This window comes from Saccostrea echinata, unplaced genomic scaffold (assembly GCF_033153115.1).
Source record: "Saccostrea echinata isolate AGI-Se365-2 ecotype Australia unplaced genomic scaffold, CSIRO_AGI_Sech_v1 ptg000028l, whole genome shotgun sequence".
NCBI classification, from domain to species: domain Eukaryota; kingdom Metazoa; phylum Mollusca; class Bivalvia; order Ostreida; family Ostreidae; genus Saccostrea; species Saccostrea echinata.
In genome coordinates, this window is record NW_026889777.1 from 15,509,722 (window position 1) to 15,527,834 (window position 18,113).

The 18,113-nt window shown below is 34.6% G+C and overlaps 2 protein-coding genes across 2 annotated transcripts; both read right to left on the reverse strand.

Annotated features, from left to right (window-relative positions):
• Nucleotides 1-1,636: 1,636 nt before the first annotated feature.
• Nucleotides 1,637-10,472, reverse strand: LOC133194169 (uncharacterized). The gene is made up of 10 exons (XM_061330168.1): nt 10,358-10,472; nt 9,293-9,421; nt 7,632-8,220; nt 6,993-7,083; nt 6,413-6,547; nt 5,588-5,711; nt 4,553-4,684; nt 3,689-4,026; nt 3,225-3,366; nt 1,637-1,997 (listed from the first exon to the last, which is right to left on the reverse strand). Exons 2-10 carry the CDS (start codon nt 9,408-9,410, stop codon nt 1,696-1,698), a joined length of 1,971 nt encoding a protein of 656 aa, XP_061186152.1. The 5' UTR covers nt 9,411-9,421; nt 10,358-10,472; the 3' UTR covers nt 1,637-1,695.
• Nucleotides 10,473-14,483: 4,011 nt separating this feature from the next.
• On the reverse strand, nt 14,484-16,480 carry LOC133193810 (tripartite motif-containing protein 2-like). The gene has a single exon (XM_061329743.1). It carries the CDS (start codon nt 16,464-16,466, stop codon nt 14,484-14,486), a length of 1,983 nt encoding a protein of 660 aa, XP_061185727.1. The 5' UTR covers nt 16,467-16,480.
• Between the last annotated feature and the right edge of the window lie 1,633 nt (nt 16,481-18,113).

Sequence of the window (18,113 nt, forward strand, 5' to 3'; positions counted from 1 at the left end):
TAGATGCACTTTCAACAAAGACCCAACCCCTTTCTTCGTTAAGAATGCAGCTAAATACACAAAGGCCACTATCACTTCAACATCTGTAAAAACACCGGTTTGTATTTTGATAATTCCATGTGTATTTCTAAACAGTAAAGTATGCATAAATTTACTGAATTTCTCAAGGCTTTAAATATCACAAGAAATTTACAATAAAAAGGATAAATATTACGATTCCTTAAGAGGCCTTTGTTTTGCCTAGCTAGCAAAGTTTGACAGGGGGTGGTGGTGGAGGGGTGGGACAAAAAATGCGGCTTCTAGGATTTGTGGTTGTCTTCATTTGCTGCACTTTTTCTAATGCTTTTAATCCATTCTCTTTTGTCATTGTGAAAATGCATCTTAATAAAATGTATATTGAAAAACGTGGACATAGCAGAGAAGACTTCGCTTAGCCCCACTGCTGTTTACAACAGCTTACTGGTAGCATACGCAGTAACTGATGAAATGTCCATAAAATATGAGCCACAACTTGGCCTGAAGTAAGAAAAATTCCCTTTCAACTCCCATGTAAACATCTGATCCCCATATGTAACCCCACTCTTGCCCCAAGACCAATGACTTGACAAAACTTTCTACATGGCCATGTTTGTAAATCAATAGATGTATATGATTAGATGTAGCCCTCTTTCATTATTTGATTTAACTAATATATACTGTACTGGAATGCAAAATTCTGCCCCCTATTCTGGCCTCAACCTGACTTGAACAATCTTAAATCTAAATATGACAAACTTCCATTCCTGAGAAGAAGACTTTAAAAATATTTTTTGGTATATATTCCAATGCAAAATCCCCCCCCCCAAATTGTGGCCCCAATAGTACCCACTTGGCATGATTAGACAATCTCGATCTTCACTAAAAGAGGGAGCTTCTTGTAAGTTTTGTTTGTTTTGCCCCCCCCCCCCCATTCTTGAGAATTTTCTCCTTATTACTGCCTGTTGAAAAGGGACTTGTCACTTAAATTTGGACAAATTTAGACTTCATCATTAAAGGATCTTCATCTATATATAAGGTATTCTAGAGAGATAAAAGCTGCACAATTCTTTTTTCACTTCATATCATAGAAAAATTTATATAACAGGGAATACATTTTATAACCTTTGTGATACTGTTTGTGTGTGTAATCAGGATTCATATTTTGGAGTTTTTGGTTTAACCTTTGATTTCAAAAACCTGGATGAAATATCAATTATATATATATTTATAAAATTCCTCAATGTCTTTTTGTTAGTGTAAAAATTTGAGTAGATACACATACAGTGCTAATTATTCTTTGCATTTATCTCTCTAGAATTGCTTCAAATATCTAAACACATGCAAAAAAATGTAAAACAAATGGTATTACAGTACATTTCTGACGCTTAATCATTTGGCAATTCTTTTTAAGTGGCACCTACAAGTAGTTTTTCTTGTTATGTTATTTCAGGTATTTTATCAAAGTTAACAAAAAATGTTTGAAATTTAAAAAAAAAAATTCAAGAAACCAAAAAAATAAAAAAAGAATAAATTTGACAGCTGACAAAAATGCTTATTAAACTTATACATATGCAGTATGCAACAACTATCTAACATATCTTAACTAAAGAAAAAAAACTTTGTTGGTGGTATTTTAGTTTTTAGTTTCATAATTCACATTTATAAATTTTACAAGTCTTAAGCTTGAAGCACTGAGAAATCAGGAACATTTCCAAGGAGATTCTCATCCACTGCAATTGGCTTGTTGGTGTCATCAAAGTCATATGGACAAATTCTTTTTCTGCCCTTCCGTCGTCCTTTCACGGGACCAGGAGACATGGGTTCATCTATCTGAGATGTGTTGCTGCTAATGGAGGCCAGAGTGCTGAGCTGTCGTGCAGTAGAGCGGCGTCGATGGAAGGACGCTAACTTTGTAGATACTGTGTCATCTTTCATCTCGGATGGAGGGAGTCCTGGAATCATGTGCTTCCTCTCCATGGCTGTAAAAATTTTAATGAAGCATTAAGTCTGATTTGAACAAAATTGAATCTACACTAACTAAGGATGCTTCCATGTAAATATGAGCAATCATGGCTTTGTTGTTCTTGAGAAGATTTCTAAAGATTTTTTTCTATATACTCCTATGTTAAACTTTGATCGTCCATTGTGGCCCCACTTTACTCCCGGGGGTCATAAATTGAACAAACTTGAATCTACACCACCTGAGGATGCTTCCATACAAATATGACCAATCATAGCTTTGCTGTTCTTGAGAAGAAGATTTTTCTTATATACTCCTATGTTAAACTTTGATCGTCCATTGTGGCCCCACTTTACTCCCGGGGGTCATGAATTGAACAAACTTGAATCTACACCACCTGAGGATCCTTCCATTTAAATATGACCAATCACAGCTTTGCTGTTCTTGAAAAGAAGATTTTTAAAGATTTTTCCTATATACTCCTGTGTAAAACTTTGATCCCCCATTGTGGCCCCGCCCTACCCCTGGGGGTCATGATTTGAACAAACTTGAATCTACACTACCTGAGAATACTTCCATATAAATATGAGCAATCATGGCTTTGCTGTTCTTGAAAAGAAGATTTTTAAAGATTTTTCCTATATACTCCTGTGTAAAACTTTGATCCCCCATTGTGGCCCCGCCCTACCCTTGGGGGTCATGATTTGAACAAACTTGAATCTACACTACCTGAGAATACTTCCATATAAATATGAGCAATCATGGCTTTGCTGTTCTTGAGAAGAATATTTTTAAAGATTTTTCCTATATATTCCTATGTAAAACTTTGATCTTCCATTGTGGCCCCACCCTACCCCCCGGGGTCATGATTTGAATAAACTTGAATATACACTACCTAATGATGATTCCACATGAGTTTCATCTTTCCTGGCCCATTGGTTCTTGAGAAGAAGATTTTTAAAAGACGCCATTAATTTTTAACTATTTTGTAATTATCTCCCCTTGGAAGAGGGCGTGGCCCTTCATTTGAACAAACTTGATTCCCCTTCACCCAAGGATACTCTGTGCCAAGTTTGGTTGAAATTGGCCCAGTGGTTCTGGAGAAGAAGATGACATTGTGAAAGTTAACGACGACGACAATGACAGACAACGGACAAATTTTGATCAGAAAAGCTCACTTGAGCCTTTGGCTCAGGTGAGCTAACAACATCCCCTGATGGGTTTCACTTTCTTTATGAAAAAGTACCTTCAATCTTGAGGAGGGCTTGTTCTGCGGATAGTCTGTTTTTAGGCACACCCTGTAGGAGGCCTCGGAGAAGTTCTCTGATGCCCACACTTCCTTTCTCTGTCAACATCAATTTGAGAATCATGTCCGGATCCTTCGCATTCTGTTAAAAGATAAAAATAACACAACAATAAAATAAACAACTACCTTACGTTGTACTTAATGGGAGTAATTTTTCCCTCTTTTATCATATATTAACATTGTCAATAGTAAGTCAAAATATGGGGTATGAAATCAACACAACTCCCTATGAGAGAGATAAAAGGAGAGGGAAAAATGTTTATGAACTCCACTGCCCTCACAAAAGCCAAATTTCTCTGATGATAAATTTGATTTTAATCCTTTGACCTCAATCTCTAACCTTGTAATGTAAAGTCAAGGACTTGTAACATCAAGAAGACAGAACTTAAAAAAAGACAACATACAGCAATGATGATCTGCAGTCTCAGCTGGTTAACATCTTTCACATCTTTGTAGGAGTTGGCTCCATTGGTGTAAAATTTGGTCTGTGTGTGTGCTCTCTCAAGAATGAACTGCAACACAAGACCAAAAGCAAACACATCAACCTTCCCAGTCAGAGAGAAGTCCTCCTCCTCGTCCTTGAAGACATTGGGGTAACGGCTTTTCAGGAAGGAACGACACATCTCCGGGGCCATGTACTCGGAGGTCCAACCCTGGTAGTCCTGTTCCTGCATGGCCATTTTGGCTGAGCCAAAGTCGGTCAGTTTCACCACCATGTTGTCTGTGACACAGATGTTCTCAGCTGTGTAGAGACAAAAACTTTAATTTTTTTTCCCACTATATTTATGGCTAAAAAAAGTCTTCAGTTTTTGTAGAAGGTTAAGTCTTTATTATAATCATGTAAACAGTCTGTCTGCCTAATGTCCATGAGTAGCAAAGACTCTCAGACTTTATGTATTTTGTATTTTCAATATATGACCAAATAAGCCCTATCCTAGAAGCCTGACCCATCCCATGGGTACAAGGCAGGACAAGACCATAATTTTTGTATTCTTTTACCCATAGGTGATATATACCAACATTGGTTGAAATTGTTTGTTTTTCAAGAGAAGAAGTGAAAATGTTCAAAAGTTTACAAAGCACAACACATGATGGGCAAAAATGGATAAACATAGGTCATCCAAATGACCTTATAATTTGTTTAAAAGACAGTACATCGAAAAAGACAACAAATTTTAAATTATTCTGTTAAGCATGCAACCATTTCTTTAAGAAAATCCTTTAAACCATCTTGTAATCTTACAAGCAATAAATATGTCAATTCTTACGTTTAAGATCCAGGTGTTTGATCTGGTGTTGGTCCAGGTATTTGAGGGCTGATAAAGCCTGCCTGGTGATGTTCCAAATGACCTGCTCCTCCATCATTTGTTTCTTCAGGACAAAGTTCAACAGGTTCATCCCTAAAATATTTCTAATCAGTAATGCACTGGCCTTTGACATAAATATGACCATATGATGGGGCACAACCTGGAATAGTATATTAATACAAAAAGTTCTTGAATTTCACTTCTAAGTTTTTTTTTATATATCTATTTATAAACTTTGAAGTAAGAATATATTGATGCATAAAGAGCTAGGTTCACTTTATGAATAAAATGGCCTTGTAGATATACCAATTTATTGACTAACACCTTATGTTCCATTTTAAACATCAAGATAAAGTAGAGACTTAGTGCTTTCATTTCCTATTAAAATTTTTCTCCTTAAAGTCCAGGTCTTGGAAAACAAGCTTTATGGAATTGCAATGTTCTTGAATTTTGAAGGAAAACAGGTATATTTGAGTACTTTCAGAGAAGAAGAAGAATAATATGAGCGCACCCTCTGATCTAAAAAATAAAACATGTTTTGTAATCCTCAGAAACGGTTCTATCAGTAAATAATTGCATATTTTAGATCAGAGATTGCGCTCTATATTAATTACCGAAAAATAGCTTTAAAAATTGGCTGTTTTTGTAGAATTGTTCAGGATATGAGGAAAATGACGCATTTCATGATGTCATAATGAATTGACTAGCCAGAAAATTACGTCATTTTTGGTAGATTTGCAATTGCCAAATGTCTAAATGAAATTTAATGCATTGTCAACTAAAACTAAGCAGTTTCAGTTTTTCAGAAATTCACAGGGCCAAAAAAGGCCCTAAGTGAACCTTGTTCTTTCCAAAATAAATAAACAATTTCTTTCATTTTTTTCTCTCTCACATTTAATATTTTTTTTACAATATGTATTAAGAAAAATGTACCTACATTTAAAACTAAATTACTTGCACATGTTTTTAACCTAAACAGCAAAATTAAGTTCTAACCTGCATACTCCATTAGAATTTCAGAAATTCCATCTCTTTTGATGTATCCATACAGAGCAGTGATGTTCTCATGTTCAAGGTACAACAGCACCACTACTTCTTCTACTTTGAAGTCCTTCTGTACCTACAAAACAAATTTCTCTTCACAACACCTGTTTCATGGAGCTTAGAAATTGTTATGCAATATTGACTTTTATGATTTTATCTCTACAATTGTGACAATCACATACATGTACTTCTGAATGAAAAATTGTGGCAATGTGTTAATCCTCTCTAAAAACCTTTCACTTAAAAATATTCAGATTGTTTTAATAGATTCATTAAACCTTAAATGAATGGAACTCGGCAAAAGTTTGTTTTTTTCAAATAAGAAACCATTTACAAGATTATGGCTTTATGTTGACACAAGTTTCCATGTACTACCAGAGTAACCACACCTATACAAGCACCAGTCTTTGAAACTCACCATAAAATTAGCAGGGCTGACTGCTAGTAAAAGTTGTCAGCCCTGCCAAAAATCTAATAGCCTGAGAAAATATTGTCTTTAATTAATTTGTTTTTAACCATTATGTGACTGGAACCAGTTCACCATAACTTTGATCCTGAATCTACAGACTGATGGATTCTTCCTCTTGGCTTGTTACACTATGATACTGATGCTATTAGTTGATATGAAAGAGATTTATCTCAGAATTTTTATTATCGAAAATTTTAACATGTCCAGTCGGGTGTCAATACATGCAAATTTGTTTGCCCGTTGCAAAATTTGTGCATCTCTGGCGGTCGGGTGCACGGTTATTTCAAACACTGAAAAGCCCTGCCTACCTTTTTGAGGACAAACTGTTCGTCTGTGGCACTATCCTTACACAGGTCCACCGTTCCGTATGATCCCTTCCCCAGCTGTTTTACGACGGTGAAATGTCCCTCACTGTACTCCTCATAACGAGAACTCTCCAACCTCTGTGTATAACAAAGAAGTTAGTCTAGATATATTTGAGAAAATGTTTCTGCAATCATTGAAATACGAATAATAAACAGCTTTATCTGTATGAAAATTTATATGATCTTGGGTTGTTTTTTTAAATTTTAAAAAGCATCACATTTTCAAATTTGCACGTGTCGTATTGATTTGAAAACTCAAGAAAGCAATATATACTTCTAAATGCTTATGTCCTTTTAAATTCAAATTTGGAGTTCCAAGCAACTTACACTTTTATTTGATTTCATCAATAACTCACTGAATTAGACCATTTACAGATTTTACAAACACTTCATGTTCTTGACAATATTGTAAATAAACTTGTACAATTTCTGAGGAAAACAAATACATGCAAGTCACTAAAAATTTCTTTAAAAATTTAGGCATGTGTACAGACACACATTTCTTGAACCAGCTCCTACGTACCTGACAGATGACTCCTGTGGTTCCATTCTTTAGTTTCTCCTGGGTGTTCAGCAGTTCTACTAGTGCCTCCTTCTCTCCATCCACCACTTTCCTGCAGAAGTAAATGCATAGTTGTATTGTAAACTTCCTTCTCCATGTCAATGATTTCATAAGAGGAAAAAAAGGGGATAAGGAAATAAATGTGGCCCACTGCCTTGAAGGTATTTACATGTACTTGTAAAGTTTTAATATGTAAAATTATTTCAAACCTAGGAGAAGGTAGAATTATTTCAAACCCATGTGAGCTGAAGGGAATTTTGACAATACAACATCTTCATAATTTTCAACAGAATCTACCCAACTGATTTTCAGTATGATATTCTTGCAGAGACTCTTAGAGCATAGAGTTTCAATATATATAAAATGAGACAGATTTATAAAATAATTAAAACTATGATTTGCAGCTGAGTCTACACATCTGTTTCCCAGTTCTGTACTGTTCATGTTTCAGAGCAAAATCTGGCTTTGTCTTCTTCTGCCTCATTCACAGTTTTTCACGCTCACACTTATATTTATTATTAAGGTGTTTGACATCCTTTGATTGAAAAGTGCAAAACAAACTGTCTGTAAAAAGTATTATTATCGCGATAAAATTCTTACCCTTCCTCAAAACTGGTCTTCCTCTCCTTGACTTTTGGAATCTCGCCAATCTCGTGCATCAACTCGAGAATCTCATTTAAGTCATCGATACCTCCTCCTGTTCTCATCTGTATTCCCAGCTGTCCTGTGTCTATTGTCTGCCGTTTGGGAGTACGATCCACCACCCTGGTCTTGATATCTTCATGCTTTAGTTTCAGGTCACAACCTTGATCCTCCTCATCGGCTACCAGTTTGGTGGACATACGCAGCTTCTTTTTTTGGACTGGTACAGGTCTTGGAGCAGGAGAAGTCGGATGAGTCCAAGCAGAAGAATCCACAGTCTGGTTCAGTTGAATTGAGCTTTCCATCTGAAGATCTCTGAATTCTTTCGGAAAATTAATCTTCGATGATGTGCTGTCATCTTCTTCATCACTGTCAATCAAGATGACTTCATCCGGAGAAGGAGGAGGCTCAAGGACCCGTGTTGCCTTGGAGACGTTAAGCTTGATCTTTTGTGGTTGCTGATTGCTGTGAATAAATCCATGGTGTTTCTGATGCGAGCTGTTACTCAGCTGTTGTCTCAACAAAGTCAAGTAGGAGAGATCATTACCTGTGGCAAAAGCAAAAATTAAAGTGTCTTAGTAATAAATATAACTTTAAAATTTTTTAAATTGCATTTTTCACTGAATGTTTCTCTGTATAAACTTGAAATATGTCCATAAGACATGAATGCCCCGCCGAGGGTATATTAGTAATGCAACATGAAAATTTGTATTAGTGTATGAAATTTGATGAGAATATCTTGAATAGTCTCTTTAAAATTGAAACTGAAATCCAAAAAGTTATACATGATAAATTATCACCAAATTATGTATAAGTGCATAAGCTTACATAAATATATCTTAAATGGTTTCTTTAAAACTAAGCAAAATATAAATTTAAGAAAAGTGAGGTCAAGGTGACAGGAAAGTTCAAGGTCAAACATTTTTGATGCAGTTGAATAGTTCTCACAAATACGTATCACATATTGAATTTGATAAAAATATTCTGAAAGATTTATTTAAACCTGAGCTAAACACTAATTTTAAATAAATGAAGTTAAGGTCAAAGGAAAAGTCAAGGTCAAAAAATGTTGAATATGCAGTTGAAAGTTTACATCAGTATGTATTAGCATATGAAGTTTGATAAAAATATTATGAATGGTTTCTTTAAAACTGAGTTAAAACACAAATTGAGAAAAGTGGGGTCAAGGTCAAAGGAAAGGTCAAGGTCAAAAATGTTGATGCAGTTGAATAGCTCTTATCAGTATATATCATCATATGAAGTTTGATAGTACTATCCTGAATGGTTTCTTTAAAACTGAGCTAAACACTAATTTAAGAAAAGTAAAGTCAAGGTCAAAGGAAGACGGACATGACAAACACTATATGCCCCGGCCATATTCATAGCAGGGCATAAAAAATAAATATGTTGTGTTTACTGACTGACAAGGAATATTCTTTTTCAATGTTTTGTGATACTTACATAAACATGATGATACTTTCACATTTCATATACATGTCTTTTAGTTTAAATATAAAATCAATGAAATTTGCGTAAGAAATGTCAATCCTCCTGCCATTTACTGTAACAGATTGTAGAGTGGATTTTGATACTCAATGCAAAATGTAATCACAAATTACCATATATTGTTAGATCAGGCTGAGGCAGTTTGGGTACCTCTCGGCCATCATTCAACAACATGGGATGATGCTCCTGACCTCCATCGTCCATGGGCTGCTGGTACACCACCCTCTCCATACTGTCTGAGACTGGTAAAAAAAAAACAGGAAATTTTATAACGTGTATGCAGATTTAAATAAACATGATCAATTCTCACCGTTTCCTCTGTCTGGAAACCATGCAATCAAATAACACACATTCACGAAAGAGATCTATACAATCTGTTATGTCATTCAATTCCATTGCTTTTCAAGAAAACATCATTTTTCAAGAAGTACAGATGGACTTTATTGGAAATAAATAGATGTTCCAGCATAATGAAATAGGAAAATAAATGTACTCTATTTCATTGTCTGAAAAGGGTGGGGCTTCCTGTTTACAAGTATCCATTATCCAACATTACAAAAATGATTCATTTTTATAAATCATTACAAACTCTGAAGGCATTATTGTACTTGTAAAGACATTTTCTAAATCAATAGATTTTTCAAGGAATATAACACGAGGAAGTAATAACAGTATTGCCCCATATTTCTACTTGATTTTAATTTCATTTCAATTTTGTTAAATTTCCATCACAGAATATAGTCAATACTAAAATCAAAATGATCAATTACTCACACTGAAGCATAAATAATCCCAAAATCTATGAATATTTACATAAAACAATATTTCAGAATGTCTGATGAAATTTCCAGTGGGGGATTTACAGACTGGAATTCCCCTAGTATAAATATAAGTACAAAATCTTACATCTTTGGGGAGAACATGTATAAATACCGTAACCCAACTCACAGGAACAAAAAAAAATCATTTTTAAATCAATATTTAACCAAGAACAGAAATTACAGTGAAAATGTCAAATTATGATGAGAAATAGCAAAATATTTACATTTGATTACAGTCAAAATGGCGTCATCCTGACGGTTAATGGCAGCTTTAAATAAAAATATATACTTGGCATTCCCTTAAAATTGTCATTAACTCTAAGGAATAATTACTTTGTAAACAAACGAAATTCTTACCTGGTCTACCCTAAAAACTTGCTTTCCTATCTATTTTTATCAATAATTGATTTTTTCCTTGTTCTGTAGTTTTTCATTGTTTTCGCGAACTGTCGCTTTTAGACAATTCGTTCGTCATTTCATTCTCATTCAATTGGTTAAAAACACACTAACTAAAAAGTTTCGTAAAATGCTTTGTCTGTTATTTATGTCTCTGGTCTGACATGAGCAAAATCATTCCTCTACCCATTAAAAGATTTTAAACAGATTCATTAACATAAATTTTAGGCTTGGAACTGAATTTCTTTATTTAAGTTTGCATGGACCGGGGAAAGGGCAAAAAAGACCACAGGAGTTCGCAATTTTATCAATAAAGTCAATAAAAATCACTCCGATTGACCAAGCCATGAGCTATGCGGTAGCATAGTTATGCTAACGCATAGCTCATGACTTGGTCAATCGAGTGACTGCTATGATTTTTATTGACTTTATTGATAAAATTGCGAACTCCTGTGAAAAGACGTTTATGCCCCCCCCCCCCCCAAAGTCAGGGGTCGGGGGTTATTGATTATTGAGTGAAAATGCGTTATTTCCTTTAAAAAAAAAAATCTTTTTCTCTCCTGGGTATGTAGCAGATACACTAAAAGCATTGTTATGACGAGCGAGTTTGCCTCTTTCAAAATTTCAAAACCCCTTTGTTAGGGGTTCTGGAGTTAGAGTACAAATATTTGTTTAAACTGTATACTGTGATGGAAACTTAAACCCATGGTTAGATTGTATACCAAAAATATGTAACATGTATGGTTTATCAAATGTATGGTACGAACAAGGTGTCAATATGAATTATAAATGGATAACTGCTACTGTAAAACAAATATTACAAGATCAGTTTATTCAAAAGTGGTCTAGTGACGTAAATAATTCTTCAAAAGGACATATTTACAGAATCTTTAAACAAAACTTTGGATCTGAACATTATATTGATAAGTTATCTCCTAAATTTAGAAAAAAATACATAAAATTTCGAACTGCAAATCATCATCTGCCAGTAGAGACTGGAAGATGGTATGGTATACCACTGTGTGATAGAATATGTACACTTTGTAATAATACTCAAACTGCTGATGAATTTCATTATATCTTAGAATGTAAAACTTTATATCTTAGAATGTAAAACTTTAGCTAATGTAAGAAAAAATTACCTGGGCAATTATTATTCCCATAGACCTAATGTTATTAAATTCATGAAACTAATATCAACTAAAAACGAAAAAATGCTGAAAAAACTATGTATGTTTATCTTAAAAATTTATGATGCTGTCTGTCCTCCTTGATATATTTCCCCCTCTCTTATTTATTTATTTTCTTTCCATCATCTGTCATGTTTTTTGTTTTGTATATGTACCTCTGACCAGATTGTATATAATGTATATATGTTATTAATGAACCCCATGTACCAATATTTTGGTTTGGGTGAATAAATTGAACTTGAACTTGAGAGGAGTTATTATTCCCCTTTGCAATTCACCTATGATAATTAATCACGGTAAATAATCATTTAATTTAATTAATTTAATTGAAAGGCCACGGAAGAATTTGTATAATACATAATACAAAAATTAATTGCATAGTTTTTATTAGGCAGGCAGACTTGTTAATGATAAATAAAAATGAGACATAAATACTCGTACCTTATCTTTGTATATTAAATGTTCTTCAAAGACCGAGAGAGGCCAATGTGAAAATGAGATTGACTTGCTAATAGTACTCAAGCACTGTTTTGTTTAGTCTGCATGGTAATAGTGACAAATATGGGTAAGTCAGGCAAGTAAATATAATACTTTAAGATTTGTTACTGAGTGCTAGACTAATTATTTTGATGATCCCTGATCATCATATTTCTCTGACTTTGGGCAATATAGCTTCATCTATCAGTTTATTTTGTTTTATGCTATACTTCTGTGGATCCTTCACATGGTTGTATTTATATTCTAGTGACCGCTATAAGGTCTTTGGGCCTCTGGTGTGTCTCCCAGTTGATTCGATATGCATGAGAATTAACTACGTACGAACAATTTCTAATACGAGACAGTCTACTGACAAATAAATTGATTATACAAGGTATCAAATTTCTTGTTGAAAGTCAACATTTCGCAAATTCTATGGTTAAAATGGACTTTTGAGCATGATAATTGTTTGGTATCTTCACATTTCTTTTCAAATTGGGTGTCTAAAGCCTCACCAAGAAGTGTACATCATTTGACTCCTCCTTACTTGCGTGTGATTGTGGTTGTTTGATCGTTTTGCCGTTTTCATCTCCAGCTCTCGAGCTTTCTTTTTCTTGGACAGTTTTCAAAGATAAATAGAAGTGAAATTTTAAATTAGTTAGGTTAGTACTTTTCTTAATCATATGGATCTCTTATTTGACGATGCACAGTCGTGCATTTTGAGTAATGTGTTGTTCTTGACTGAACAAACCACAGGCACCTGACGGATTACTTTTTTATAGTTTAAAATGTTACAATATTTCTGTATACTTGTGTGTATAAGAATACTTTCTATTTACGATCGATGTTTCCTTACAGTCCATTTCCACGTCATCCCCCACATCGCATCGCCATCGAATGGTTACCACTCTTAATACTATGTTTTTTTTTAACATGTGGGTTATTTGAACACTATCGCTTTATGAAGTTTTCATCGATATCGCTTCGATATCGAATCGTGTTTGCTCAACCCATGGCTGACACCGCCCTTGCTATAATTGTGTATCTGACGAAGATTGTACTGTATATCGCATCAATATCGAATCATTTGTGCTATTTTTGTCATCGCTCTTGTGGCTGTATTTCTTCATGCAATATTTGTGTGTATTTACTTTCCTATAACTAAGTTTGTCCTACTGTCAGTATCGAATCATGATTGTTCAAAACATGTTTTTACCAACCTTCTCCTTACCCCTAACCCTGACAATAAGGACCCTTAACGCTCTGTTTGTCATCCTTATTTATTTACAATGAATCAATATTGATTTTGTGGTCTTAAATAATTAAGTTATACCTTAACTTGAAAATAAATTTTACACTTCAGGATCGATATCGATACGATATCATCATGATAAAGTCGATATCGACATACAGCTCTCTGTCTTGTACATAGTATCCAGTATTTTCAATTCCATAGTACTGATCAGGATCGGTATCGATACGATATTGTTAATATCGTTAATGTCAATATCGACATCGAATTCGTCTTGGACATGCATGTTTAACCCACCTAACCTTCGGAGAATTTTCATTAGACTCGAAAACTTATCAGAAATACATGCATTTCTAGCCTCCATACCTATATTCCAATATCTGATAGAATTTTTCGCTCTTGTTAAGGTTAAGAGATTGGCCCTATATAAATTAAAAAGGGTATTATTTATTTGTATACCGTAGAGGCGTAGACGGCCAAGTTCTGTAACTTAACAAAAACGGAAAACGATATGAGATATCGGAATATAGGTATGATAGGCTAGGAATTCATGTATTTTTGGTAAGTAATCGTGTCTAATACAAATTCTCAGAAAGGGGACGGGGTTACATCATCCATTCATCAGGTGTCTGTAGAAGAAACGCTTTAAGTTTCCTATACACTGTATATTTACAATGATAATCCAAAAACACAAAGATCTGGTTCCTTCTTTGTGTATAATACTACATATTTTCCAAGAAAATCCTTGAAGTACATCACCTGACAGCGGATCGGCTTATTCAAATGCATATAGTGTGTCATTCTATGCTTTCTCCAAAAGATGAGTATATTTGTTCAAGCAGAAACAAAACTGAGCTACATGTATTAAAGACAATTTCTACTACATAGTAGCATATTCTCTCTCTCTCTCTGTGTGTGTGTTTGTGTTTAACATGTATACACTTGTAAAATTATAGGCCCGGTGATTATTTTGGAAATATGCTGAGGAATTTAAGCTAAATATCTTCGAATAGTTAAATTACTTATACATGGTTCGATAAAATACAGTACGATCTTGTGTAGAGAGACCTTTACACTAGTTTATCGGCTAAACTGAAATTGGATTCATTACACTTACAGTTTAACAAGTCTTTGAAATTATAAAAGATGCACTATACACGTATATGGTTCATATAAGAAAAATCTGCATCAGATCGCTGCGACAGCTGGTCTGATCTAGAGACAAGGCCAGTGTGGTGTTGTCTTTCGATACACAAACGGCCTGAGGACTTATGATCCCATCATGGCGGGACAAAAATTCTTCCTTGAGTCTTCCGTTCTCATCAACTCTGTGCACAGTGTCCGAACCCCATCCCGCGATGAACATCTCGCCATTCGATGTCATAGCTAGACCACGTGGGCTCTTCATGTTAGCGTGCGTGTAGTGAAACCGTCTGTATACAGATCTAGTGATAGATGTAACCCGATTCCTTTGACTATCGCTGACAAAATATGAGTTTCCAGTTCCATCAAATGCGACATACCATGGACGAAGAAACAAAGACTGCAGGTTCTCTTCTGGAGTTAGATTCATCAATTCTTCTCCTTTTCTGGAAAGAATTCGGACAGAAGCTGGTGATGCAAAAGGACACGTTACTACAAATTTGTCCTCTTTTGAAGAATAACTTATTCCGTAGCAGCGATCGTTTATCTTCAGTTCCTCTTGTAAATTGATTCCAGCTAGGACCCTGAAGACCAATATTTTCATTTCCTCTGGCACCGTCACAGCAACCACGTGGTCATCGAGGCAGGTGGTGTCATATGGCGTTTGTTCGAGGATGTGCTCCGATTTAATCTGAAACTGACTGTCATAAAGTTTTAATTTTTTGTTTCCTTTGTCACAGAGAAGCCAGTCTAGTGAAGGCAAAGAGAGAATGCCAGTGATCAAACACACATTCTCGTCAGACCGAGTTCTCACAGACACTGTTTTGTCCGCTAACCTACGTTTTATCTCTGTAGGTTTTGGTTTATGTTCTGTCTGTCTGGATTTAGAGGGCAGCTGCTGTGTTTTCTTGTTGTTTCCAATATCATTCACGACAAGCTCTCCTACAGAAGTCAAGGTGTTCAGCACATCATCTAGTTGACTGTTGATCACAAAATTAACCGTTGGCAATCCACACATTTCTTTGTATTCTTCAACAACTGTCGAGTGACTGACGTTCCTACCTCTAACTTGTTGGAGACATTGCAAGATGTGACCATCTGTACCATAATCTTTCACATTGCCGAGCAATTGATTTGTGTGTGAACATTCTGCGTTTAAGGATTCTAATTTTTGTATGTCATGTTGCAATTTTTCTCGAAATTCATTTTCTATCCCAGCAAGTTTTTCCAAAGACTTTCGTTCGTATTTACTTAGCATTTCATCGATACGCTTTCGAACACTTCGAATACTATTGCTTAAGTTCAGAAACGAATTGTCCAGTTCTCGGAGAGATGCCTGTGACGACTGTAAGGCGTTATTAGTGATCTGAAGATGTTCTGAAGTTTTCGATGAGATATCTTGAATGTCATGCGACTTGACTCTAACTTCGTCGTTGACGGTCCTGATCGATGTACAGTCTTTGTGTTTCTCTCCGGTACAAAGCGAACATATTAGTTCGTCATGAGCTTCACAGAATGACGTCAGAGGTTGATGTTCATGATTCATACAGTTTGGATCGAAAATGATCTTCTTTGTTTCTCTGGATTTGACTTCCTGTAGGTCCAGAATGGTATGTTTCATCGTAGTTTTCAATGAACCGTGAACGTCGAGGCAATTTATACAAAGGGTCTCACGGCAAGTTCGACACCATTTACTTCCTGTTGTTGACCTCCTCTTCCGGTTGCAAGGAGAACAATAGACATCATCTATTTTCAGTTTATACACTTCCGTTAGGGCGGATACAAAGTCACTCGGTGGAAGTTGCTCAACCCAATCTTCGGGAGATTTGTTTTTGGTTGGTGTTAGCTGTTTGCAAATTGGACAGGAATATGCATCTAGTCTTGTACTTAGATTTTGTTTCAGATCATTTCGAATACACTCTTTACAGAAATCATGCAAACACTCCAAATGACAAGGGTCAGTAAATTTTTTGGAACAAATTTTACAGGTTATAAAGGCTGAATCCATTGTTTATGATCACAATGATCTGTAAAAAAAAAACAAAACAAAAAAAAAAAAAAAAAAACAACGGAGGGTTACCAATATGTTTATTGGATCATATACATGTGCCTTATTCTTAATGACCACAAGCACAGAAAAGTCATAAATCCATGGTTCAAACAATCAATTAATATTGGTAAAAACATTTAGATACAGCTCGTTTTATTTCTAGCTATAAGTAGGAACGTATAATTATTGAGACAATCTTTTTAGAAAATTTTCATGACATCGCAAGGAAAAATAATTTACTTCAAAAGAAGATGTTAAATGAATGTTACCTCTATAAATCTGCTACGGGATCGCAGATATACAGGTTCCAATTTGAAAGGAAATCTACCGGAAAAAGAACGTGACGGCTCTTTTAAGCTCTTCTGGCTGATTGGAATTCAAGCATATGTAAATTTCATTGTACATGTACATACAGTATGTACATTCTAAAGGTATGAAGAGAAGAATGCACTTTAAAATCGAAATTTGGTTAAAATGTGGAACATATTGATTTTAAGTTATATAGATAATATCTGAACATGAACCGTGGGGCTACTATAGAAGGAACTTGCATTATATTCTTTATTTCTTTTCAGCGATGACAAACATTAACTGAAAGCAAACCAGAGGAAATGGATTTAAAAGAAGTCAATAAAGCACCAATATAAAAGATCAATAACTGATATTGAGCACAACCAATTCTTTTTAAATAAATAATGATGTAAAGTCACGCTCTGCTAAAGAGTTTTACTTTATGTGTCTTTAGATTGCTTCAAAACATACATTTATTAAACCTTTTATATATACCTTCACTGATTCCTCCAGTAAGCCAAGAAATACTGCCCCTAGTCCAGATTTAATGTAAACTTAATAAAAACGCTATTTGCCAAAAAAAAAAAAATAATAATAATAAAAATAAAAAAATAGATAAATAAAAAACGCTTAACATTGATATTCTTATGAGAGAGATCTGAGGCTATCATGGCAGCAGTTTAGAGGGAGATGGTTCTCTAACTAAAACAGGTTTTAAATTATTAACGAATTATTCTACACCACTATCAATAATTATCATTTTTATATACTGGGTGCTTTTTTATATCGTGAGGAACAGGGGACTGAATATATTTTTTATTATGTTTGACAAACCATTGATGCAGAAAAGGCGTTTGATGTAGTATGGCATGAAAATTTGCTGTGCAAACTGTATAAAGATGGTACTGAAAGTGACTTTTGGAACTGAGTGAAATCTCTACATACTGATGCTTACACTATAATAAAATGGAACGAAACTCTATCAAAATATAAGACAGCAGGGCAAATTATCTACACTAATGTACAAAAGATTCAATATAATGATCTGAACCGATTCTCTGTAGTCAATTCCTGAAAGGGTGTATATCGGATCCCTTGCTATTACCTCACCAACATGCGCAGATATGGAATTGCTCTATTAACTTCAAATCAAAAAGATGAACAGGTCCTGACTAATATTGTAGAAACAACTTCAAATACAAATTCAGTATAAACTCGTCAAATACTTGTTTCTTAATACTGGTCAAAAAAAAAAAAAAAAAAAAAAAAAAAACCAACAAAAAACAAAAATAAAAACATCGAGGTCAAAGCTCG